We start from the raw sequence: 25,103 nt of genomic DNA, 5'->3' as shown, positions 1-25,103 counted from the left end.
TTCATATGCTTTGTGCATATGAATTGAATATTGCCAAATGTATCAGTAAAAAATATTGTGCCTATTTAATGTAACCCTTGCTGTTAATAGATCGAAATGATTTGTTCACTTTCGCATCCATAGCCTTAAAACTCATCTCAAGTACAAGTGCACTGTTTAGCTCACACCTGAAGGCCTATTTAGGACGCCTACTGCGGATCGCTAAAATATTATAATGATTATGATCTAATATTATGACGACACTATACCAAAGATGGTTTGGTATGGTTTACAAACTTGGTAAACCAAGCTGGAGTTATCAGCCCTGTTATCTCCTGGAATATCTTCACAGCTAGAAAAAAAACTCCAGGCTTCCGTCATAACTGCATATTTATTGGAAAAAAGGAACAATTACAGAGGGTAGTTTGGAAAAAAACAATCTTGTCCGAATCGTCATCTGGAATAACAGACATTCTGGGGTAATATTTACATAACCAACGTTCTCTAGTAATACTAGTCCCGTGTGAATAGTGCTTAGCATAATTGTCTAAGAAAATTGAGAAGAGAGCAAACCCAAACTTAATTAGATCTATAATCAATAGGCTAACTGTTAAATGTGCCTGGCTTTAAAAATCATCCATATATATCTACAGAAATAAGACAAATCTTGCTTCTGTTGCCTGTTTGTTCTTAATAGCCTACTGATTCCGTGAGCACCAAGCCTCATGCAATGGCTATGTGTCGGATAAAGCAATTTCACAGATTTTCTGTTTTTAATCTTTGCTATACTGTAATTAAAGGCTTTTTAAAAAATCTTTAGAACAGACTGGTATTATTTATAACTGATTTAGTGTTGTTTACACTGTTCCAAACAAGCAGAAAAATGATATTGTAATCTAACAGCACCTGTTTGTCACACATAATATGCACACAGCCTTCGCTCCTATACCCTCCTTTTTCTTGATCTCCTTCTTATTTGCTATTATTACAATTATTACGATCATCATTATAATAATATGTCATATCTTTATCATTAGTAGGCTTTGTATAGTAGCCTTGCTTAACCACCATCAAGCTGTAGGCCTAAGAGCGCCTGCTGTTATTAAGTCTTAGTACTGTAACTTACTTAGGCCTATAGTTCAATATATATGCTACTGTATCAATCAATCATTCATTCATTCATGCCGTCACACAGCAGACGATACATTCAATGCTTTGAAATGTAATCAAGCATTTTCGTTTTGAAATTAATTAACAAAGGGAGCTTTGAATAATCAGCCTAAACAATAAATAAGCCACTATTCACGAAAATATGTGACTGTTTTTAGTTTGCTGTACTAAAGGCTTTATACAGTTCAAGTCAGAAGTTTACATACACTTAGGTTGGAGTCATTAAAACTCGTTTTTCAACCACTCCACAAATTTGTGTCCTCTGGTCTGATGAAACAAAAATAGAACTGTTTGGCCATAATGACCATCATTATGTTTGGAGGGAAAAGGGGGAGGCTTGCAAGAACACCATCCCAACCGTGAAGCATGGCGGTGGCAGCATCATGTTGTGGGGGTGCTTTGCTGCAGGAGGGACTGGTGCACTTCACAAAATAGATGGCATCATGAGAAAATGATGTGGATATATTGAAGCAACATCTCAAGACATCAGTCAGGAAGTTAAAGCTTAGTCGCAAATGGGTCTTCCAAATGGACAATGACCACAAGCATGCTTCCAATGCTGTGGCAAAATGGATTAAGGACAACCAAGTCAAGGTATTGGAGTGGCATCACAAAGCACTGACCTCAATCCTATAGAAAATGTGTGGGCAGAACTGAGAAAGTGTGTGCGAGCAAGAAGGCCTACAAACCTGACTCAGTTACACCAGCTCTGTCAGAAGGAATGGGCCAAAGTTCATCCAACTCATTGTGGGTAGCTTGTGGAAGGCTACCTGAAACGTTTGACCCAAGTTAAACAATTTAAAGGCAATGCTACCAAATACTAATTGAGTGCATGTAAACTTCTGACCCACTGGGAATGTGATGAAAGAAATAAAAGCTGAAATAATTCATACTCTCTACTATTATTCTGACATTTCACATTCTTAAAATAAAGTGGTGATCCTAACTGACCTAAGACAGGGTATTGTTACTAGGATTAAATGTCAGGAATTGTGAAAAACGGAGTTTAAATGTATTTGGCTAAGGTGCATGTAAACTTCAGACTTCAACTGTATATATTTTTTTCGTTAGAACAGACTCTCTGTAACACTTGTTTATTTAGTGTTGTTTACAATGTTCCAAATGGTCCGAAAAATCATAATATTGTGATCTAGCAGCACCTGTTTGGCACACATAATGCTCATGCAATGCTTGCTCCTATACCTTCCTTTTTCTTGATCTTCAGTGGTTTCCACAACTAAGTAAAATGTATTCCACAGATCTGACTTCCCCTTTTCCTGACCAACCGGTAACCATTCAGCCATTTCTTTTTCACGTCTTCTGCATCCATTTTGTGTGTCAACATTACTGTGTTCGGAGTTTGTTGTAACCAATTATTGATGTGATATTGATAGGCTATAGGTCAGGCCCAATTGGTCACGTGCATGCAATGTTTATGTTTCACATAAAGAGAGCAGAGGTTGAGGGAATATGGAATGATTTTCGTTTAAAAAAATCAGATTTTCAGTCAGAAAGAAGTAAGAAACTAAATGGCTGAAATTATGTGGCAGCTTCAGCACAGACAGGGCCATAAACACTTGCTGGGCTGTTGTGCCTTTTCGCTGCAGTGGGGAGCGAGACAACGTCCGGCAGTCACACAGACACTCGCTGTCATATTTTTTTAGGACATTGTGACCGTCAGGCTCTTTCTCAAATAATGTGTGTGTCTTCATTATTTAATAAAACCGTGTACTTAAAGCATCATACAAGCTCAGTGCACACAGTGCCTTGCAAAAGTATTCATCCGCCTTGATTGGAGTATCTGTCCATAGGACCACTTTAAGCCGCACACTCCACAGAGCTGGGCTTTACGGAATAGTAGTCAGAAAAAAGCCATTGATTAAAGAAAAAAATAAGTGAAAACATTTGGTGTTCACCAAAAAGCATGTGGGAGACTCCCCAAACATATGGAGGAAGGTACTCTGGTCAGATGAGGCAAAAATGTAGCATTTTGGCCATCAAGGAAAACGCTGTGGCTGGCGCAAAACCAACACCTCTCATCACCCTGAGAATACCATCGCCACAGTGAAGCATGGTGGTGGCAGCATCATGCTGTGGGGATGTTCTTCATCAGCAAGGACTGGGACACTGGTCAGAATTGAAGGAATGATGCATGGCGCTAAATGCAGGGAAATTCTTGAGGGAAACCTGGTTCAGTCTTCCAGAGATTTGAGACTGGGACAGAGGTTCACCTTACAGCAGGACAATGACCATAAGCATACTGCTAAAGCAACACTCGAGTGGTTTAAGGGGAAACATTTAAATGTCTTGGAATGGCCTAGTCAAGGCCCAGACCTCAATCCAATTGAGAATCTGTGGTATGACTTAAAGATTGTTGTAGACCAGCAGAACCCATCCAACTTTAAGGAGCTGGAGCAGTTTTGCCTTGAATAATGGCAAACATCCCAGTGGCTAGATGTCAAGCTTATAGAGACATACCCCAAGAGACTTGCAGCTGTAATTGCTGCAAAAGGTGGCTCTACAAAGTATTGACTTTGGGGGGGGTGAATAGTTATGCCTGCTCAAGTTTTCTGTTTTTTTGTCTTATTTCTTGTTTGTTTCACTATTTTTTAAATTTTGCATCTTCAAAGTGATAGGCATGTTGTACAAATGAAATAATACAAACCCCCCAAAAATCTATTTCAATTCCAGGTTGTAAAGCAACACAATAGGAAAAATGCAAAGGGGGGTGAATACTTTCGCAAGCCACTGTATGGAGTTAGTTTTATTCAAACACACTAAGTTGTGTCTGTCTATATATGGAAAATACGTTTCAACATTTCGACCAATCAATTGGTCGAATGTACAGAACGACTCTAGGTAGGTCAAGATTTTTTTCTAGTCGGGGACAGCCCTCGCAGTTGAATGAGCTCATCTACCTAATTCATGTGTTTCTATATTATATTTCAATAGGCCATTATAGTACTGTACCACCTGTTCTCCACAGTTCCTAAGTGTGGTTGTCCCACAAAGCATTTCCTTTGTTTCTACAGCCTCTCTAAGGTTTCTGAGCTTCATATCAGAGCATGCGTCCCAAATAGCACCCTGTATTCCCTATATAGTGCACTACGTTTAACCAGAGCCCTATGGGCCCTGATCAAAAGTAGTGCACTACATGGGGAATATGGTGCTATTTGGACACACACACTAGTGGCTGCCTGTCGCTATAGCATTAGTACTATGGTTGAGCAGGCAGGCGTGGGCTTGGCTGGCACGTTGCCATGTCTGTTGTTACTGTCTAAACAGTAGGGCTGGGCTCAGGGCAAGCATGACCATACTTCTCTAATCTCAAGGAAATTCAACCATATAGTGACTAAGGGCTGGGCTATGAATTGTGTGTGTGTGTTTGTGTGTGGGCTGGGAGAGAGAAGAGAGGGATACTGTATAGAGGGAAATAGAGTAGTGACAGTATCTTTCTCTATACCTGCCTTACTGATCTTCCCCTTTGTGCTCTCTCCCCTAGGCTCTAGACGTAGACCGGGGAGTACTTTCCAAGATCAAGAAGTCTGTCAAGGCCATAAACAACTCTGGCCTGGGTGAGTACAGCACAACACAACACAGCATAGTACAGTACAACACTGTGCTTTACAGTATAGTAGGCCAGGCCTATAGTATTATACATTAAAGTACAGTGAGTCAGTCCTGGTATACATTTTCCATATACTGTATACTGTTATAGCATTTATATCACTACACCCACTCAAGTTTCACACTTTTTTGTTTACGTGCTAACCTCAGAGCTTTTTAGTTGTGCAGCATGTTGGTATATATCAAGAGATTGCACAGTAATCTCTTGTACCATTCAGTGTTTGGTGCAGCACCCTCTTGTTTTCATTGACCTCTCAATGCTTCTTAAACTACAATAGACTTTACTGTATTGACACGGACACAGATTGGAGCGATTGCAGTGTTTCACCTACCATTGAACATTTTGATCTCAGAGGATCTGGATCTTGATTTGGGGGCCTTCACACGCCACCTGGGAATCGAAGGTGAAGTGTGACCTTGAAGGGTGAAGTGTATGAAGAAGGCAAAGTGTAACCTTGAAAGAGCGATTGAGGCAGAGAATTAGAGGGATATCACCTCTCCACATTCCTCCCATTCCACACACCTGTCCCAGCAGGCCAAAAGAACAGAGGTGTTGCTCTTGTAACTCCAGTCCTTCCTATAATACGGTATATTAAGCGTCCCTAGGCCCAGGCCTTTTCTCTCCATGACTGACCCTCTCCACCCTTCACCCAGTACACAGACCTTCCAGTGTAGTCCCAGGCCTGAGTCATAATCCTGGGGTGTTTTTCAAACCGATCAGGAGTTGGTAATCATGGCTCTAATCGAGTGTGTTCTGCACATGCTGGAAATACCTTAGCGCTTGCTCTGGTTTGGAGCTGCTCTTAGTTTGTTACACACACTTCGCACGCCCTTACATGCTGTTCATTGTTAAGAAGAGGCCGTGTGAGAGTGGCTTCATTAGCCTGGTTCCGGATCTGTTTGTGCCGTCTTGACAACTCCTATGGTCGACTACCTTCCTCAAGCTTATTGGTGATTAGTCATAGGCAAAGCGTTTCCATTTTATAGGTCAGGTCAACTTAGAAACATGGACAGTATCACAGAGATGTGAAATGTCCACTAAAAAGTCACCTGGATTGCATAGCATAGAAGATAATATGAATATGGGAGTCTGTGTAGAGCCACTTGTATTGTTTTTTTTAATGATGTAAAGTGTGTTGTGATGATCCATTACTTAAACTCTGGTTCGACTTGACCACTGACTGCCAGTGACCGCCGTGTGTGTTTCCCAGCCCACTTTGACAATGAGGAGCAGTACATCCAGTCTATGGAGAAGTTTGGGGACAACTGTGTCTGTAGAGAGGACCCTGAGGTGGGCTCAGCCTTCATCAAGTTTGCCGTCTTTACCAAAGAGCTCACAGCCCTCTTCAAGAACCTGGTGAGACCCCACCGCACATGCGCACACACACACACACACACACACACACACACACACACACGCACACACGCACACACACGCACACACACACACACAGCTATACACTGTCACATACTGTGTCTCTACCTCCTTTCTCTCTCCACCTCTCAAATACCTCCATTATGGCCCTTGTTTTCCTCTTATTCATTGTTTTTATCTGCCCTTTCATTTGACCTGTTGCAACCATGCGTGTGGAGTGTACACTTTTGAAGATATCTAGACCTATTTAAGACTATGTAACAGGCAGAACTTGCCTTTTAAGACATTGTGCAAGAGGGGGTTGAGTGCTCAGTTGCTATTTTCATAGTGTGAATTGTTAGCGTTTCCTTCACACCTTGTGATGGGTGACTTGTGAAGAGTTTAGGCTTTCTTGAACAGAGTAGCCTCTGTCAATTCAATGCAATTTAAGGGGCTTTATTGGCATGGGAAACATATGTTAACATTGCCAAAGCAAGTGAAATAGATAATAAACAAAAGTGAAAAAAACGGTTAAAAATTAACAGTAAACATTACACTTACAAAAGTTCCAAAACAATAAAGACATTTCAAATATCAAAGTATGTCTATATAAAGTGTTGTAATGATGTGCCAATTGCTAAAGTACAAAAGGGAAAATAAACAGAAATATACAGTTCCTTGCAAAAGTATTCATCCCCCTTTTCCTATTTTGTTTCATTACAACCTGTAATTTAAATGGATGTTTATTTGGATTTCATGTAATGGACATACACAAAAGTGAAATGAAAAAAAGAACTTGAAAAAAACATTCCCCCCCCAAAATAATTGAAAAGTGGTGCGTGCATATGTATGTGTGCATTTGCTATGAATCCCCTAAATAAGATCTGATGCAACCAATTACCTTCAGAAGTCACTTAATTAGTTAGATTGCACACTTTATTTAAGTGTCACATGATCTGTTACGACCCCAGTATATATTCACCTGTTCTGAAAGGCCCCAGAGTCTGCAACACCACTAAGCAAGCGGCACCATGAAGACCAAGGAGCTCTCCAAACAGGTCAGGGACAAAGTTGTGGAGAAGCACAGATCTGGGTTGGGTTATAAAAAATATCAGAAACTTTGAACATCCCACGGAGCACCATTAAATCCAGTATTAAAAAATGGAAAGAATATGGCACCACAACAAACCTGCCAAGAGAGGACTGCCCACCAAAACCCGCGGACCAGGCAAGGAGGGCATTAATCAGAGAGGCAACAAAGAGACCAAAGATAACCCTGAAGGAGCTGCAAAGCTCAACAGCGGACATTGGATTATCTGTCCATAGGACCACATTAAGCCGTACACTCCACAGAGCTGGGCTTTACGGAAGACTGGCCAGAAAAAAGCCATTGCTTAAAGATAAAAATAAGTAAACACGTTTGGTGTTCGCCAAAAGGCATTTGAGAGACTCCCCAAACATATGGAGGAAGGTACTCTGGTCATATGAGACAAATATTTAGCATTTTGGCCATCAAGGTAAATGCTATGTCTGGCGCAAACCCAACAACCCCGAGAATACCATCCCCAGTGAAGCATTGTGATGGCAGCATCATGCTGTGGGGATGTTTTTCATCAGCAGGGACTGGGAAACTGATCAGAAATGATGGATGGCGCTAAATGCAGGGAAATTCTTGAGGGAAACCTGGTTCAGTCTTCCAGAGACTTGAGACTGGGACAGAGGTTCACCTTACAGCAGGACAATGACCATAAGCATACTGCTAAAGCAACACTCAAGTGGTTTAAGGGGAAACATTTAAATGTCTTGGAATGGCCTAGTCAAAGCCCAAACCTCAATCCAATTGAGAATCTGTGGTATGACTTAAAGATTGCTGTAGACCAGCAGAACCCATCCAACTTGAAGGAGCTGGAGCAGTTTTGCCTTGAAGAATGGGCAAGAATCCCAGTGGCTAGATGGGCAAGATTATAGAGACATACCCCAAGAGACTTGCAGCTGTAATTGCTGCAAAAGGTGTCTCTACAAAGTATTGACTTTGGGGGGGATGAATAGTTATGCCCGCTCAAGTTTTCAGCTTTTTTTTGTTTTGTTTTTTTTGTTTCACAGTAAAAAATATTTTTTGCATGTTGTGCAAATCAAATGATATACAACCCCCACCAAGGGACGTGAATACTTTCTCAAGCCACTGTAGGTTGTATTTACAGTGGTTTTGTTCTTCACTGGTTGTCCACGTTTCACTCTAACTCTGTCTGTCTACCTGTTTGTGTTTTCAGTTGCAGAACATGAACAACATCATCACCTTCCCCATAGACAGTCTACTGAAAGGAGACCTGAAAGGGGTCAAAGGGGTAGGTCTACTATATGTGTTATTAAACATTATCAATCAGTGTTGTACCATAACCAATCAGAACATGTGTTTTACAATACCAGTCAGAACAAGAGGTAGGGAGTAGGCCTGTCCCATGCTAGTCATTTTGAACACACGTAGCCACAGGATGGTCCTCCTAATTCCTATCCCTATAGCCATTTAAGGATTGCCTTGTAAATGACTTTAATGAGCAAAGTCCATGTGACTGACCTTTAACCTGCAATATAAATCACAGTTTATGGTCAGTTTAATATTCACGACTTAAACTCATATCATGTGTCTCTCCCTTGTAATAATACTGTTATGTTCCTTTTTCAACAGGATCTGAAAAAGCCTTTTGATAAAGCCTGGAAAGATTACGAAACTAAACTGTGAGTTAGAGTCACTTTACTTTCGCAAGTTACAACTCCCTACGTTTTACCACCGCCACCACTGCAGCAGTTTGAGTTTCAAACAAAAGCACCATCACTTGCTATGTGTGAGTTGAGCCTAAATGAATGATTGTAGCTTACGAGCACAAGGAAAAGAGGAGGGGGGCATAAGCTGCCACCACCATGAAATTGCATGTGGGTTCAGTTTAACAACAAATATGAAGGGAAAACAATGGAAGCTAGTAAAACGTCAACTGCTGCTATTCCTAAAACAGCTGACAGACAGACCCTTAGGAGAGAGAATGAGACTAGGCCTACAATAGCCGCACTTGCTTCCTGTTTGTATGTGAATACTCTGTCCGTCTGAGGTTATTTTATTGTCAAATGAACTATGGTATGGACAGACAAGGGGTTTACTTTACTGCAGTTATACGGCACATGTCCCTAGTCCCTACATAATCTTTTCATTTTCAAAATGACAGTCATGACAGACATGTTTTGAAAGATTATTATAAGTGACTTAACAAAGGTAGAGATCAATCTAGTTCACTGTATGAGGTCTTGGCAGGACATTTAAGAGTTAATAGTTTACTAAAGAGTAATGCCTTGTGCAAACAAACTCCTGTGGCATAGTCATAGAGCCTTTGGGTTGATGTGAGTGGCCATGTTGGTTCGACTTGATGAATGAGAACGGTGTAATAACTCTTAACGTAAACTGATGCGAGTAAATGCTGATACCACGTGCAGCTGCTTGCTATGAGTTAATTGGTGAATGATTTTCCTTCTTCGTCCATTCGTGCGGTGCTTCACCAGCATCATCATCGCTGTGACCTCTGTGTTCCCTGCAGCACTAAGATAGAGAAGGAGAAGAAGGAGCATGCCAAGCAGCACGGGATGATACGGACAGAGTTCAGTGGCGGAGAGATCGCTGAGGAGATGGAGAAGGAGAGACGCCTTTTCCAGTTCCAGATGTGTGAGGTGAGAGGGTGTGTACCACTGGCCAGGTCCCAGTTCTGTTTCGCTGGCATCACAATTATTATTATTTATTTTTTTTAAAATTTGATTTCACCTTTATTTAACCAGGTAGGCCCAGTTGAGAACAGGTTCTCATTTACAACTGCGACCTGGCCAAGATAAAGCAAAGCAGTGTGACACAAACAACAACACAGAGTTACACATGGAATAAACAAGCGTACAGTCAATAACACAATAGAACTTCTTCTAAGTCACTGTGGACTTCTTCTAAGTCTAAATACGGTGTGTACAAATGGCATGAGGAGGTAAGGCAATAAATAGGCCATAGTAGCAAAGTAAATCAAATTTAGCAATAACTAAATTATAACTGGAGTTATAGATGTGCGATGATAATGTGCAAGTAGAAATACTGGTGTGCAAAAGATCAGAAAAGTACATTTAAAAAAAAGAAGCTATATGGGGATGAGGTAGGTAGATTGGATGGGCTATTATGATCATGGGTATTGGCTATAATGTGATGGACGTGACTGTGCTTGCTTAACAGCAGAGCTTCCTTCAGTGTCCCTGTCCTCTTACTGGGCTCGACAAGTGATCCTCTATTTACATGAACGTTTTCCAGTCATTTAGCAGGTGCTCTTATCCAGAGCAGCTTACAGTTAGTGCATGCATCTTAAGATAGCTAGGTGGGACAACCACAACGTCTTAGCCAGTTGTGCCAGTGAAAAGTGACCAATTCAGTAGCGCGAGTGTAGACATTTCAACACCTGGGGAGTGAGGTTACTGTACAATCTAACTCAGTTACATAGAGAGCACAAACCGATCTGGGATCAGGCCAGTGCACCACCTCATCCTACCTCTCTGTGGCCATTACTAGCTGTGTGTTATTCTGTCTCCAGTATCTTCTAAAAGTGAATGAAATCGATACGAAAAAGAGGGTCGACTTCCTCCAAAACCTCATCAAATATTTCCACGCCCAGTGCAAGTATGTCATTTTCATTTATTTGGGGATTTCACATGATCAATGTTTAATTATTGGCTTTTGTCTTTTGTAGGAGGGCAAATGCTTGACCCATCTTGACTCTGAAAATTCCTGTTCTGTGTTTGTTTCCTCTCTCCTCACAGCTTCTTCCAGGATGGGCTAATCGCAGTGAAAAGCCTCAAACCTTCCATAGAGAAACTGGCGACAGACTTGATTACAGTGAGCCACTCTGTCGACCTCTATCTTTATCCTTTCCTGGTTTAATGTGTACACCGCATTTCTCACCAAATGCTTGATAAGCATTTTCCAAACAATGCTTGTTCAAAGTTTATGTAGTGTCAGTTTGAGTCTCCACAGGCCAGGAGGCAGTCCCAACACTGCTTTATAAAAAAGAGATGGAATGTTTTATCTTCATTTCCTTGAACTGAGTGTTTGGGTTGATTGTGCTGAAGTGGGTCTGAGTTGGTCTGAGAGGGGTTTTTCTCTCTATCGCTGAGGCTACTTCACAAATGGCACACTATTCCCTATTTAGTGCACTTCTTTTGACCAAGGCCCATAGAGCTTCTGTCAAAAGTAGTAAACTATATAGAGAAGAGGGTGTCATTTGAGACTCATCCACATTTTATAATATTCTCTTTGGTAGTTGCCCTGGTTTCACTGCATGTCTGTCAATAATGTGTCTCTTGACTCTCCCACGTCCTGTTTCTCAGATCAAACAGACCCAAGATGGGGAGAGGAAACAGCTGAGTCAGCTCAGAGATGTTCTCAAGTCCTCCCTACTGTCTGAACAGAAAGAGGTGAGCTCTCAATCACTGGAGTAAGAAGTGGTGGTGATTTAGAATCACACTCTCGTGATGAGGTAGCCCTGCCTGCGACTTAAAACCAGTTTCACCTTAGGTCCAAGAGGGAATTTCCTCTTGGTATTAGTAGGAGACCAGTATTTTAAAAAACAAATTATTTAACCTTTTTTTAACTAGGCAAGTCAGTTAAGAACAAATTCTTATTTACAATGACGGCCTACACCAAACCTTAAACTAGCAAACATTGGGCCAATTGTCCGCCGCCCTATGGGACTCCCAATTACATCCGGTTGTGATACAGCCTGGAATCGAACCAGGGTCTGTAGTGACGCCTCTGGCACTGAGATGCAGTGCCTTAGACCGCAGTGCCACTCAGGAGCCCACCAGTTACATAACCTTGGTAGCAGAGAGGAAGGGACCTAATCCAATTACTTATATCAATCATTTCTCCAGACCAGTTCTAGTGCATATACTGTCATGCATTTAGTCTTACCTGTCTTGTCATAGCAAAATAGGAAAAGACACTAGTTCTACCTTAACAAACCTGTAGTCTACTACAGGATTACAGATGACTGGTCTTATGTGTCGTCTCACTTGGCTCGTGACTTACAGTTACAATGCAATAGTCAGATGATGGTTACCACCAGTGGCTAGGAGAGGGAATGTGTGCTTTCTTGGTGGACTTTAGCTCTTTCCCCAATCAAGCCTTTTTTTTCCTCTCCTTGAACCTCGATTTTGCTGAAGGTATTGTCTGAGTTACAAATTGCACCCTTTTACCTATATTGTGCACTACTGTAGGGAGTATGGTGACATAGTGTAGTGGAGGCCTTCAGAAGAGGAGGCTGAAGAAACATGATTTGGATGAATGTCTGAGCATTGAGAGAGATGAGACTTATATATTTGTTCTGTACATGTGTGTGTGTGCGTGCGTGCACGTGTGTTTGTTCCTGCGTATTAGGACTCCCAGGCCAAACAGACTGGATACAGCCTTCATCAGCTCCAGGGGAATAAGGCCTACGGTACGGAATGCTCTGGAATTCTCCATAAGAGGAGCGAGGGGTGAGTGGATGACCAATATGGCCTATGGTCAGACGCAAGAACAGCTGTATATTTCCCCGGCAAAGGCAGGGAAATGTAGTTTGACTCGCAGTGGTGGGGAACCCACTGTGGACACCTTGCACTTGCGTTTTACTCGCAGCGATAGGGTGATCGGTGATAGGGTGATATTATGTCCTCTAGACATACAGTACATGATTCCATTTGCTGCTCGGGAAATGGTGTGGTTGAAGATGTGGATTGGTCATCCAGGTTATTTGAATCAGCTGTGAAGTGCCAGGGCAAAAACCAAAACGTGCACCCAGGGAGGCCCCGGGACCAAGTTTGGGAAACCCTGCTCTAGGTGAACATGTATAGAGAAGTGTTGTAGTGTCATAATGAATATTATCTCTCCCTTCTCTTCTTCAGCCTGAGAAAAGTGTGGCAGAAGAGGAAGTGTTCTGTGAAGAACGGGTTCCTGACCATCTCCCATGGAACGGTACGAGGCTTCCTTTCTTGTTCCTGTCTTCTCCTATTGGTCACTCACTTTCCTTCATACCATGCCGTTATGCATGCTGCTTGTACATACTGCACGTCAGCCGGTGTAATTCAATTAGGTCTGTGGACGACAATGTGGACGACGAAGCACAATTACATATTTTTGTTGTTGATGAAGAGCCAGACCACATGTTAAGACAGAGCAAGAAGAAGATGAAAAGAAGGCCACTGCGCCACTCTTAGAATTTCAATCTTTGATTGAACTCTTTTTTTTTTTTTGGTCGGCAGGCTGATTTCTGTATTAACGCTTGACTGAATTCCTTCTGTGCACAGGGTTTACTCTTTCTTTTTTGACTGGATTCCTGTTGACCTCTTCTAGGAATCCAATCACAAATGGCTCCAAGTTACATTCCTCTTGACAACATTACCCTAATGTCAAAACGTCTAATCCTAATGGCATAGCATTGTCTCAGTTGTGATTAGGGCTGTAATGGTGACCGTATGACCGCCACACCGGCGGTCACGAGTCATGATGGCAGTCAAATTCCACTAGATTGTTTAGTCATGGTAATTAAGTTTCTCCAAGCTCTGATGCTGCTGATGGTCATTAGTAGCTTACCAAACTTCCAAACTGCCTGGTACTCAGCACACTATCAATGCAAATGTAATCAAACACTTCATGAGAGCCCATGAGCTCATGTTGCGCAACACTTCTATAGGCTATGCAATTGCTTGAGGGGGATGGCCTCTAATAAAAAGAGGAGGATCCCATCAGCTTTCTATGGACTAGGCCTACCATATATATTTCTCAACTTCCCTAATGCACATTGCTTCTCTTTACAGCCTACCTGGCTGGAATGAAAATGAACCACGAGAAAAGTGTCCTCCATTTGCTATTTTAAGTGCATAGATTTATTTTATATTTTATTTAACCTTTATTTAACTAGGCAAGTCAGTTAAGCACAAATTGTTATTTACAATGATGGCCTACCAAAAGGCAAAAGGCCTCCTGTGGGGACGGGGGCCTGGGATTAAAAAATAAATACAATATAAATATAGGACAAACACACATCACAACAAGAGAGACAACACAACACTACATAAAGACAGACCTAAGACAACAACATAGCAAGGCAGCAACACATGACAGCACAGCATGGTGGCAACACAACATAACAACAACATGGTAGCAAAACAACAAGGTAGCAGCACAAAACATGGTACAAACATTATTGGGCACAGACAACAGCACAAAGGGCAAGCAGGTAGAGACAACAATACATCACACAAAGCAGCCACAACTTTCAGTAAGAGTGTCCATGATTGTGTCTTTGAATGAAGAGATTGAGGTGAAACTGTCCAGTTTGAGTGTTTGTTGCAGCTCGCTCCAGTCGCTAGCTGCAGCGAACTGAAAAGAGGAGCAACCCAGGGATGTGTGTTCTCTGGGGACCTTGAACAGAATGTGACTGGTAGAATGGGTGTTGTATGTGGAGGATGAAGGCTGCAGTAGATATCTCAGATAGGGAGGAGTGAAGCCAAAGAGGGTTTTCTAAATAAGCATCAACCAGTGGGTCTTGCGATGGGTATACAGAGGAGTATAGAGTGCAGTGATGTGTCCTATAAGGAGCATTGGTGGCAAATCTGATGGTCCGAATGGTAAAGAACATCTACCCGCTCGAGTGCACCCTTACCTGCCAATCTATAAATGATGTCTCTGTAATATAGCATGGGTAGGATGGTCATCTGAATCAGGGTTAGTTTGGCAGCTGGGGTGACATGCCTTTTTTTTTGCTACTTTTTCAAATCATAGTCACATGTAGCCTGGCCCATAGGCCTGTTTTGATAAGGTTTCTATCACAACTAAAGTAGCCAAATAACTTCAATCCCGCTTTACAACCGGTGTAGACCCTAACTGGGATACAAATGAGACTCATGGGTCTCCCGGTCGCGGCCGGATGCCCATACCTAGAGTCTCTGGTGGCACAGCTAGCGCTGCCCTAGACCACTGCGCCACCCGGGAGGCCACCATTTATACTATGGTTAACTGTAAGTACTACAGTATACTACAGTAAATACTACAGTAAAGTCTGCAAAAACACTACCGTAAATGCTATAGTAGTTATACAATAATACAGTATAGAATGTTTTTGATTTGGGAAGGGTCACATTTGTTCATTAAAGAATTGGACAATAATTGTGACATCTAAAAACAATGCTGTTCATTGGGCCTTTATAGGGATGTGGCTGTAAGCAGCATACCATTTAATTCAACAATGATACATTTATGGGTTACTGCTGCATTTGATAATGTTATTTTTCTGAAGTCATTTGAGTGTTTGACATCACACAACTGACTTAGTTTATGGGAAAGTTCCATGCATGCTGTATGATACACTTTAGCATTCAAATGTTTTATCTTATTTTTCTGGTCCACTCTCTTCTCTCATCTGTCTCTCTGCTCCTCTTTCATAGGCGAACAGACCACCAGCTAAACTCAACCTGCTAACCTGTCAAGTGAAGCTCAACCCAGATGAGAAGAAAAGCTTTGATCTCTTCTCCCGTATGTTACGCAGCAGTTTGAGGCTCATCTCCATCTCAAAACCTCCATCTGCAACCCTTTTCAACGACAGCCATTTCATCTTCCATCTAGTACTAGTAGTATGCCTTCCGGTAGCCTAGCTTCTCTTACTGCAACTACCTCTTACTCAATCTGATCTCATTCTTTTGTTTACCCAAACAGATGACAGAACCTATCACTTTCAAGCTGAGGAAGAGACTGAGTGTCAGATGTAAGTACCATAGGGGTTCACTGAACCAATGTGAACTGTCTGTGCCTTTTGCACGGTGCAAGTTTGTGTGCGAACATTGTGTATACATCATTATGCAGGCTGCCCAGAGTGGATGAAAACACACTTTGGTGATGAAATTTCACTTCCTTATTTCATAAAATACATTTTACCAAGACAAATATGATTCTTCATGTCTGAATCGTTCGGTGGGGTCTTTCTCTAACATGTCATTAGCATTATATCCCAAATTCGGATTTTGTGCCTAATACATCCGGTAATAAGCTCCGAGCTCTGTTGATAGAGCGGTGGCACTTTTGCACTGCAACTTTTGAGGATTTTACGTGTTGTGGTGGTAGTCTGCAAAGTTGTTTCCGTGTGTCGCAAAAAGCCAAATTAGCATGACACGAGTTGAATTAAATGTAAAAGGCGTTGAATTTTTTTTTAAACTTGCGTTATGCTCAGTGCTCTGTTGACATTTCACAGAGATATGCATGTTTCTGTGAGAAATCTTCAAAAGAAGAATAGCATTAATTTGAAAAGTGTATACTGAAATATGTCTCAAACTCGATTTCTATCTTACCTCTATATTGTTTTATGTCCTTCGGATTTAAGAAGAAAGATGAGTTCAACAGTGAGCCTGTCAGAGAGACTGTTAATTCTCAAACAGCATACAGCCTAGCTGATGCAATGCTAATTTCTTCTCTGGCCTCCATAGTAACCCTAATTCTGGCCTTCCTACAAAGCTAAAAAAAAAAATTTTGAACGGATTATGATAGAGATGTGAAGTTTGGACCATTGGTTTTCTCAGAGGAGTATCTACACAATTAACATTGTTTTAAAATATGTGTTTTTGATTGATCACCCTTTATCAGGGCTCATCAACTAGATTCAGCCGCGGGACGATTTTATTTTTTGAGTGGATGGAGGCAGGAACATATTTACAAATGATTTGTAGACTACAAATTTACCGCAGGAAGCTAAAACAGATATCATTTTTGACTAAATAATCATCACTTAAAATGTGTATATGATCACATACACTACATGACCAAAAGCTCGTTGAACATCTCATTCCAAAATCATGGGCATTAATATGGAGTTAGTCCCCTTTTTGCTGCTATAATAGCCTCCACTCTTCTGGGAAGGCTTTCCACTAGATGTTGGAACAATGCATGGCTTTGTGCTCGATTTTATACACCTGTCAGCTGAAATAGCCGAATCCACTCATTTGAAGGGGTGTCCACATACTTTTGTGTATTTAGTGTATCTCTAGAATTTCCTAAATTAAAATAACTTGGAGCTGATTTGCTGGTGATTTTACAGTATTTTATGTTCAACATACATTTGTTTCTTTGTATTTATTTTTTGCTTAGAAAACAGTTGGGGAACCCTGCTCTTCATTATGTGTATACATGATACAGGGGGTACATGTAATTGGTCACTTCTCAGACCCTCTTTGACGTTGTAGGCATTCCAAATGGCACCCTATTCCCTATAACGTGTACTCTGCTCTGGTCAAAAGTAGTGCACTACGTAAGGAATAGGGTGCCATTTGGGACGTACATGTTGCCTCCAAGCTTACGTTTTGTCTCGGTTGGACCTGCCTGTGTTTTCAGATGGATCTCAGTCCTGCAGAACAGTAAGGAGGAGGCGCTGAACAATGCCTTCAAAGGAGACCAGGACGAGGGAGGGGAGAACAACATAGTGCAGGAGCTGACCAAGGCCATCGTCAGTGAGGTCAAGAGGATGAGCGGCAACGACGTCTGCTGCGACTGTGGAGCGCCTAGTGAGTGACACACAGAGAGCATTCTGGGAAAAGGCAGCAAGAAAATATTGTGGTCTTCCTCCCAGAGGGGTATTATATGAAAATGAACACAGTGTTGTACATACAGTATGTGAATGTGTGAGGGGCTGACATGGTTTTCGTAATTTACCATGCTGAACGCACAACCTTGCTTTGTTTGACGATTGACGTGTTCTTTTGTCTATGTGCATGCGCTCACACACATTCTTAGGAGTCTTTGTTAGGCCAGTCAGACTAGTTCCTCAAATATAGAAAGAGGGTTGGCTGTTTCGGTTAGATGTTATTGAAATCCTACCTTGCCTATATATCCCATGTGCTGAATTTACACTGATAGGACAATGAAAATAGTGCATCAATATACCACATCTCACTCTTAGGAGTGGAACTGTATTTAACTGTACAACTATTTCAGGTGAGAACTTATAGTGGAAGCACACTAGTCTTTTTTAATATCATTTTTTAAAGATTTTCAACTAAAAAAAAATCCCGAGACAGGAAAGTAAAGAGGAGAAATGGTGTGCCAGAAGGTCAAGGGCTAAGATCCGAAGGCAGTGGCAGCAACCCAACAGATCACCCCAGGCCATAGCACACTAGTCTTACACTGATAATATATATCTCTGTCTTCAGAGCCCACCTGGCTCTCCACTAACCTGGGAGTGCTCATCTGCATCGAGTGTTCTGGAATCCACAGGGAGATGGGCGTCCACTATTCTAGAATACAGTCTCTCACACTGGACGTCCTGGGAACCGCAGAGCTCCTGGTAAATATCACAGGCATTAATGGTTGCATTGTATACAAACAGGTTCAAAACTATTTTTTTTAAATCAATATTTTATTGTGTTTGCTTTAGCCTGCCTGGAGTGCCAGATGGGTAGATGCCAGGGAAGCTCAGCCAAGCAGTTTTGATTATTTGAACCCAGCTCTGATTGTATAAGCTGTTGTACTATTTTAGTATGATTAGTAGTAGCCTGGTCCCAGATCTGTTTGTGTTGTCTTGCCAACTCCTATGGCAGTTGGCTATACAGCACAAACAGATCTGGAACCAGGCTAGATTTATAGGGTCTGAATAGATACCATATTGACGTGTGCTCTACCTGGTCTTTCCCAGCTGGCAAAAAATGTGGGCAATGCGGGTTTCAATGAGATCATGGAAGCGGACCTGTCTGCACGGGGCATGACCAAACCCAACCCCTCCAGTGACATGTGAGTGACAGACAGTCGGGCAAACCACACCCACTCCTCTCCCTACTTCAACACCATAACAGGAACAACACTGACTGAATACATTCATTATTTATTTCATATTAAGTTCAATACATTTAACTTCTTGTTATACTATGTATAGTCCTGAATGTCTTAGGGTACATCCCAAAATGGCAACTTATTCCCTATATAGTCCACTACAAATCCATGTACTAGGGGATAGGGTTCCATGTACTAGGGGATAGGGTTCCATGTACTAGGGGATAGGGTTCCATGTACTAGGGAATAGGGTTCCATGTACTAGGGGATAGGGTTCCATGTACTAGGGGATAGGGTTCCATGTACTAGGGGATAGGGTTCCATTTGGAACTTGGCCTTAAACTCAGATTTCCTGTCTCTTGGTAGTTGCCCATCTGTCTGTCTGCGCTCTTGTCTCCCTCAGGCAGACGCGGAAGGACTACATCACAGCCAAGTACACAGAGAAGAAGTTTGTTCAGAGGAAGTGTGCGGACGAGGAGTCCAGGCTCCACGTCCTGTGTGAGGCAGTGAAGACCCGAAACATCCTCTCCCTCATCCAGGTTTACGCTGAAGGAGTGGACCTGATGGAGACCATACCACTGGCCAATGAGCATGTAAGATTAATCACATTATCTTCTTTTTTTATTTAGACAGCCAGAAGGTGGGCAGGTGACAGATTTGACATTTTATTAATTTAGCAGACACTCATCCAGAGCAATTTCCCCGAGCAAATAGGGTGAAGTGCCTTGCTCAAGGGCACATTGGCAGATTCGAACCAGCGACCTTTCAGTTACTGGCCCAACAGTCTAACCACTGGGCTATCTTTTAGAGCAGTGGTTCCTAAACCTTTTACAGTCCCGTACCCCTTCAAACATTCAACCTCCATCTGCGTATGTAACGGATGTGAAACGGCTAGCTTAGTTAGCGGTGGTGCGCGCTAAATAGTGTTTCAATCGGTGACGTCACTTGCTCTGAGACCTTGAAGTAGTAGTTCCCCTTGCTCTGCAAGGGCCGCGGCTTTTGTAGAGCGATGGGTAACAATGCTTCGTGGGTGACTGTTGTTGATGTGTGCAGAGGGTCCCTGGTTCGCGCCCGGGTATGGGCGAGGGGGCGGTCTAAAGTTATACTGTTACACGTATCCCCTCTAGCACCAGTGTCAGCGCCACGTAAGCCTGCCACACACACACTATACGATATTTATTAAACATAAGAATGAGTGAGTTTTTGTCACAACCCGGCTCGTGGGAAGTGACAAAGAGCTCTTATAGGATCATGGCACAAATAATAATATAACAATAATCAATAATTTTGCTCTTTATTAAACCATCTTACATATAAAAACCTTATTTGTTCATCAAAAATTGTGAATAACTCACCACAGGTTAAGGAGAAAGCTATGCTTGAAAGGATGCACATAACTCTGCAATGTTGTATTGGAGAGAGTCCCAGTCTTAAATCATTTTCCACACAGTCTGTGCCTGTATTTAGTTGTCATGCTATTGAGGGCACTTTCTCATAGGTACGTGGTTGCAAAGGGCATCAGTGTCTTAACAGCGCAATTTGCTAAGGCAAGAAACTCTGAGCGCAGCCGTATCAAGAAATCTGGCAGTGGCTTCTGATTAAATTCAATTTACACAGAACCGCTTGTTGCAATTTTGATGAGGTTCAGATATCGGTAAGTGGACTGGAGGCAGGGCATGAAAGGGATAACGAATCCAGTTTGTGTCATCCGTTTCGGGAAAGTATCTGCGTAATTGCGCACCCAGTTCACTCAGGTGCTTTTCTATATCACATTTGACATTGTCCGTAAGCTTGAGTTAATTTGCACACAAAAAATCATACAACGATGGAAAGACCTGACTGTTGTTCTTATTAATGAAGACAGAAAAGAGCTCCAACTTCTTAATCATAGCCTCAATTCTGTCATGCACATTGAATATACAGTAGTTGCGGAGAGTCCCTGTAATACTAGATTCAGATCATTCAGGCGAGAAAAAACATCACCCAGATAGGCCAGTCGTGTGAGAAACTCGTCATCATGGAAGTGGTCAGACAAGTGAAAATGATGGCCAGTCAAGAAAACTTTAAGCTCATCTCTCAATTTTAAAAAAGTGTCAATTCTTTGCCCCTTGATAGCCAGGCACTTCTGTATGTTGTAAAACCGTTCCATGGTTGCTGCCTATATCATTGCATAATGCAGAAAATACATGAGATTTCAGGGGCCTTGCTTTAACAAAGTTAACCATTCTCACTCTAGTGTCCAGGCATTCCCTTGGCAGCAAGAGCCTCTGGGTGGATGCTGCAGTGTACCCAAGTGGCGTCGGGGGCAACTGCTTGAACACGTAACTGCTTGCACGCGCATTACCACTCCACTATATCCCTGTCATGGCTTTTGCGCCATCAGTACAGATGCCAACACATCTTGACCACCAAAGTCCATTTGATGTCACAAAGCTGTCCAGTACTTTAAAAATATTGCAGTGGTCTAGGGCACTGCATCGCAGAGTTTCTGGGTTTGCGCCCAGGCTCTGTCGCAGCCTGCCGGGGTGAGGGACGACGCACAATTGGCCTAGCGTCGTCCAAGTTAGGGAGGGTTTGGCTGGGAGGGGTATCCTTGTCTCATCGCGCACTAGCGACTCCTGTGGCGGGCCGGGCGCAGTGCACGCTAACCAGGTCGCCAGGTGCACGGTGTTTCCTCCAACACATTGGTGCGGCTGGCTTCCGGGTTGGATGCGTGCTGTGTTAAGAAGCAGTGCGGCTTGGTTGGGTTGTGTTTCGGAGGACGCATGGCTTTCGACCTTCGTCTCTCCCGAGCCCGTACGGGAGTTGTAGAGATGAGACAAGATAGTAACTACTAACATTTGGATACCACGAAATTGGGGCGGAAAGGGGGTAAAATAAATAAATAAATATCCTCTCCTGTTGTTCTGGTTTCCAGTTGTTTGCAGAAGAGGATGTCTTCTTTAATTGACCCCCCATAAACGTAACAGACATATACCAGGAGCTGTGCCAGGCTGTGCCAGGTCCGCCACGTCTGACTCATCCAGCATAGAATTCACTGGCTTGTATGCGAAGCAGTAATTGTTTCAAAACATCTCTTGCCATGTCATTGATGCGTATAGTATAGTTTTTTTGGCCTTTTCCCCCGCCATTGTCCCAGCCATATCCACGGCAACAGGAAGAATTAAGCCCTCCACAATAGTATGGGGCTTGCCTGTCCTTGCCACTCGGTAACTCGCCATATAAGATGCTTTTAGTTCCTTCTTGTTAATGGTATCTGTTGCTTTTACACGTCTTAATACTCGAAAGTCGTCTATATTCTCGCTCAGAAAACTGAGTGAAGGTTGAAGGTTTCCTGCGAGAGAGTAAAGGTTAAAAGAGTGAAGGTTTCCCGCGAGAGAGTAAAGGTTCATGTGATTGGATGTTAATTATTTGACGAGGCTTCCTGTATTTGACATTTCGCTGAACACTAGATGGTTAAGAAGAAAAAAATGGCAGTGAAACGAGGCTACTCAGGGGAGAGAAAAACCTCACCCAAATGTATAGCCCCGTTGGAAAATATAAATGTACTGTTTGAAAATGTGAAGAATTGTTGATTTCTTTTTTATTTAATAAAAAATAAATGAATACAATTATGTGAATCACATTTTTATTTGGCATACCCCCGAGGGCATTGCGCTTACCCCGGGGGTTTGGGAATAACTTGTTTTAGAGGGAAAACAGTACAAAGTATAGGGTGGGGGGCTTCGTACACATGGTACTGTGGGAAATATGTGCATGGCAGTCTCTACCACTACTGCTGCACCATGCCCCCACATGACAGACTTCTAACGTGGACTAAAAAGGTTCTGCTGATTTGTCATATGTTAATACCTCTGATTCAAATGTAAACTGTTTTTTTGCCGATATGCATGTATGCTTCTGTAATATACCTTTTGCTACACTATGTATACAAAGGTATGTGGACACCCCTTAAAGTTAGTGGATTCGGCTAGTTCAGCCACACCTGTTGCTGACAGGTGTATAAAATCGAGCACACAGCCATGCAATCTCCATAGATAAACATTGACAGTGGAATGGCTGAACTGAAAAGCTCAGTGACTTTCAACGTGGCACCATCATAGGATGCCACCTTTCCAACAAGTCAGTTCCTCACATTTCTGCCCTGCTAGAGCTGCCCTGGTAAACTTTAAGTGCTGTTATTGTGAAGTGGAAACATGTAGGAAAAACGACTCGGCCGCAAAGTGTTTGGAGGGAGCATAAAATGTAAGCTTCATGAAATTGGTTTCCATGGCCGAGCTGCCGCACACAAACTTAAGATATGCGTAATGCCAAGCATCAGCTGGAGTGGTGTAAAGCTTTCCGCCATTGAATTCTTGAGTAGTGGAAACGCATTCTCTGAAGTGATGAATCACGCTTCATCATCTGGCAGTCCGATGGACAAATCTGGGTTTGGCGGATGCCAGGAGAACGCTACCTGCCCGAATGCATAGTGCCAACTGTAAAGTTTGGTAGAGGAGGAATAATGGTCTGGGACTGTTTTTCATGGTTCGGGCCAGGACGCTTAGTTCCAGTGAAGGGAAATCTTAACGCTACAGCACACAATTACATTCTAGACGATTCTGTGCTTCCAACTTTGTGGCAACAGTTTGGGGAAGGCCCTTTCCTGTTTCAGCATGACAATGCCCCTGTGCACAAAGCGAGGTTCATGCAGAAATAGTTTGTCAAGATCGGTGTGTAAGAACTTGACTGGACTGCACAGAGCCCTGACCTCAACCCCATCGAACACCTTTGGGATGAATTGGAACGCCGACTGCAAGCCAGGCCTAATTGCCCAACATCAGTGCTCGACCTAACTAAAGCTCTTGTGGCCAACATCTAGTGGAAAGCCCTCCCAGAAGAGTGGAGGCTATTATAGCAGCAAAGGGGGGATCAACTCCATAATAATGCCCATGATTTTGGAATGAGATGTTCGACAAGCAGGTGTCCACATACTTTTAGTCATGTAGGGTATTTGTCCATGCTCTCAGGAACCGGGTGAGACGGCACTACATCTAGCAGTACGAATGGTGGACCGCAACTCCCTCCATATTGTGGACTTCCTGACCCAGAACAGGTACTAAAGCCTTATTTAAGGACTGATTAGGTGAAAAGATGCTGGGTTTATGTCTCATAAAAGCAGACGCAAACATCTCAAATGTGAAGAGGGGGAACTCGGTAAACAAAAACATGTATATAAGATCAGAAGTTGTTCTCTCAGATTAGACATATTTAGTTGTTGATGTCGATGGAGGGAAGTTCTGACTCCCTTGAGGTGAATGTCCTAACCACAGTGGTGTGTCTGCTCTGTGTCAGTGGCAACCTGGAGAAGCAGACAGCCAAAGGGAGCACGGCACTGCACTACTGCTGCCTTACAGACAACAGTGAGTGTCTGAAACTGCTGCTGCGGGGCCGGGCCTCGGTCAGTATTGGTAAGTGCCCTGCTAGTATCATGTCCCAAATGACACACTATTCCCTATATAGTCCAGACTCAAGTCCCATAGAAACACATAAATTGGGCCTCCCGAGTGCCGCAGCGGTCTTTAAGGCACTGCATCGGGTTTGATCTCAGGCTGTGTCACAGCTGGCCGTGACTGGGAGACCCATGAGGCGGCGTACAATTTGCCCAGCTTTGTGCTGGTTACGGGAGGGCTTGGCCGGCAGGGATTTCCTTGTCCCATCATACTCTAGCGACTCCTTGTGGCGGACCAGGCTCCTGAAAGCTGACTTCACTTGCCAGCTGGACGGTGTTTCCTCCTATACATTGGTGTGGCTGGCTTCCAGGTTAAGCAAGCAGTGTGTCATGAAGTAGTGCGGCTTGGCAGGGTTGTGTTTCGGAGGACGCATGGCTCTTGACCTTCGCCTCTCCCGAGTCCGTAGGGGAGTTCCAGCGATGGTACAAGACTGTAACTACCAATTGGATATCATGAAATTGGGGAGAAAAGTACAAGGGAGAAGAGTACAAAAAATATATATATATGCAGTACCAGTCAAAAGTTTGGACACACCTACTCATGAAAGGGTATTTCTTTATTTTTACTATTTTCTACATTGTAGAATAATAGTGAAGACATCAAAACTATGAAATAACACATG

The 25,103-nt window shown here is 42.8% G+C and overlaps 1 protein-coding gene across 1 annotated transcript in view; it reads left to right on the top strand.

Annotated features, from left to right (window-relative positions):
- asap2b (ArfGAP with SH3 domain, ankyrin repeat and PH domain 2b) overlaps positions 1–25,103 on the top strand; it is a 48,597-nt gene that overhangs the window by 17,370 nt on the left and 6,124 nt on the right. The window contains 18 exon segments of the mRNA XM_029677255.2: positions 4,652–4,724; positions 5,988–6,133; positions 8,401–8,475; positions 8,817–8,866; positions 9,715–9,844; positions 10,738–10,823; positions 10,964–11,039; positions 11,531–11,617; positions 12,579–12,679; positions 13,085–13,154; positions 15,626–15,713; positions 15,894–15,942; positions 17,559–17,728; positions 18,374–18,507; positions 18,856–18,950; positions 19,393–19,582; positions 23,999–24,084; positions 24,324–24,439. Coding sequence (XP_029533115.2) covers positions 4,652–4,724; positions 5,988–6,133; positions 8,401–8,475; positions 8,817–8,866; positions 9,715–9,844; positions 10,738–10,823; positions 10,964–11,039; positions 11,531–11,617; positions 12,579–12,679; positions 13,085–13,154; positions 15,626–15,713; positions 15,894–15,942; positions 17,559–17,728; positions 18,374–18,507; positions 18,856–18,950; positions 19,393–19,582; positions 23,999–24,084; positions 24,324–24,439 — 1,822 coding nt within the window.

Source organism: Oncorhynchus nerka, linkage group LG13 (assembly GCF_034236695.1).
Source record: "Oncorhynchus nerka isolate Pitt River linkage group LG13, Oner_Uvic_2.0, whole genome shotgun sequence".
NCBI classification, from domain to species: Eukaryota; Metazoa; Chordata; class Actinopteri; order Salmoniformes; family Salmonidae; genus Oncorhynchus; species Oncorhynchus nerka.
Note: the sequence above shows the minus strand (reverse complement) of the source record. Positions and strands in the feature narration are given on the sequence as shown.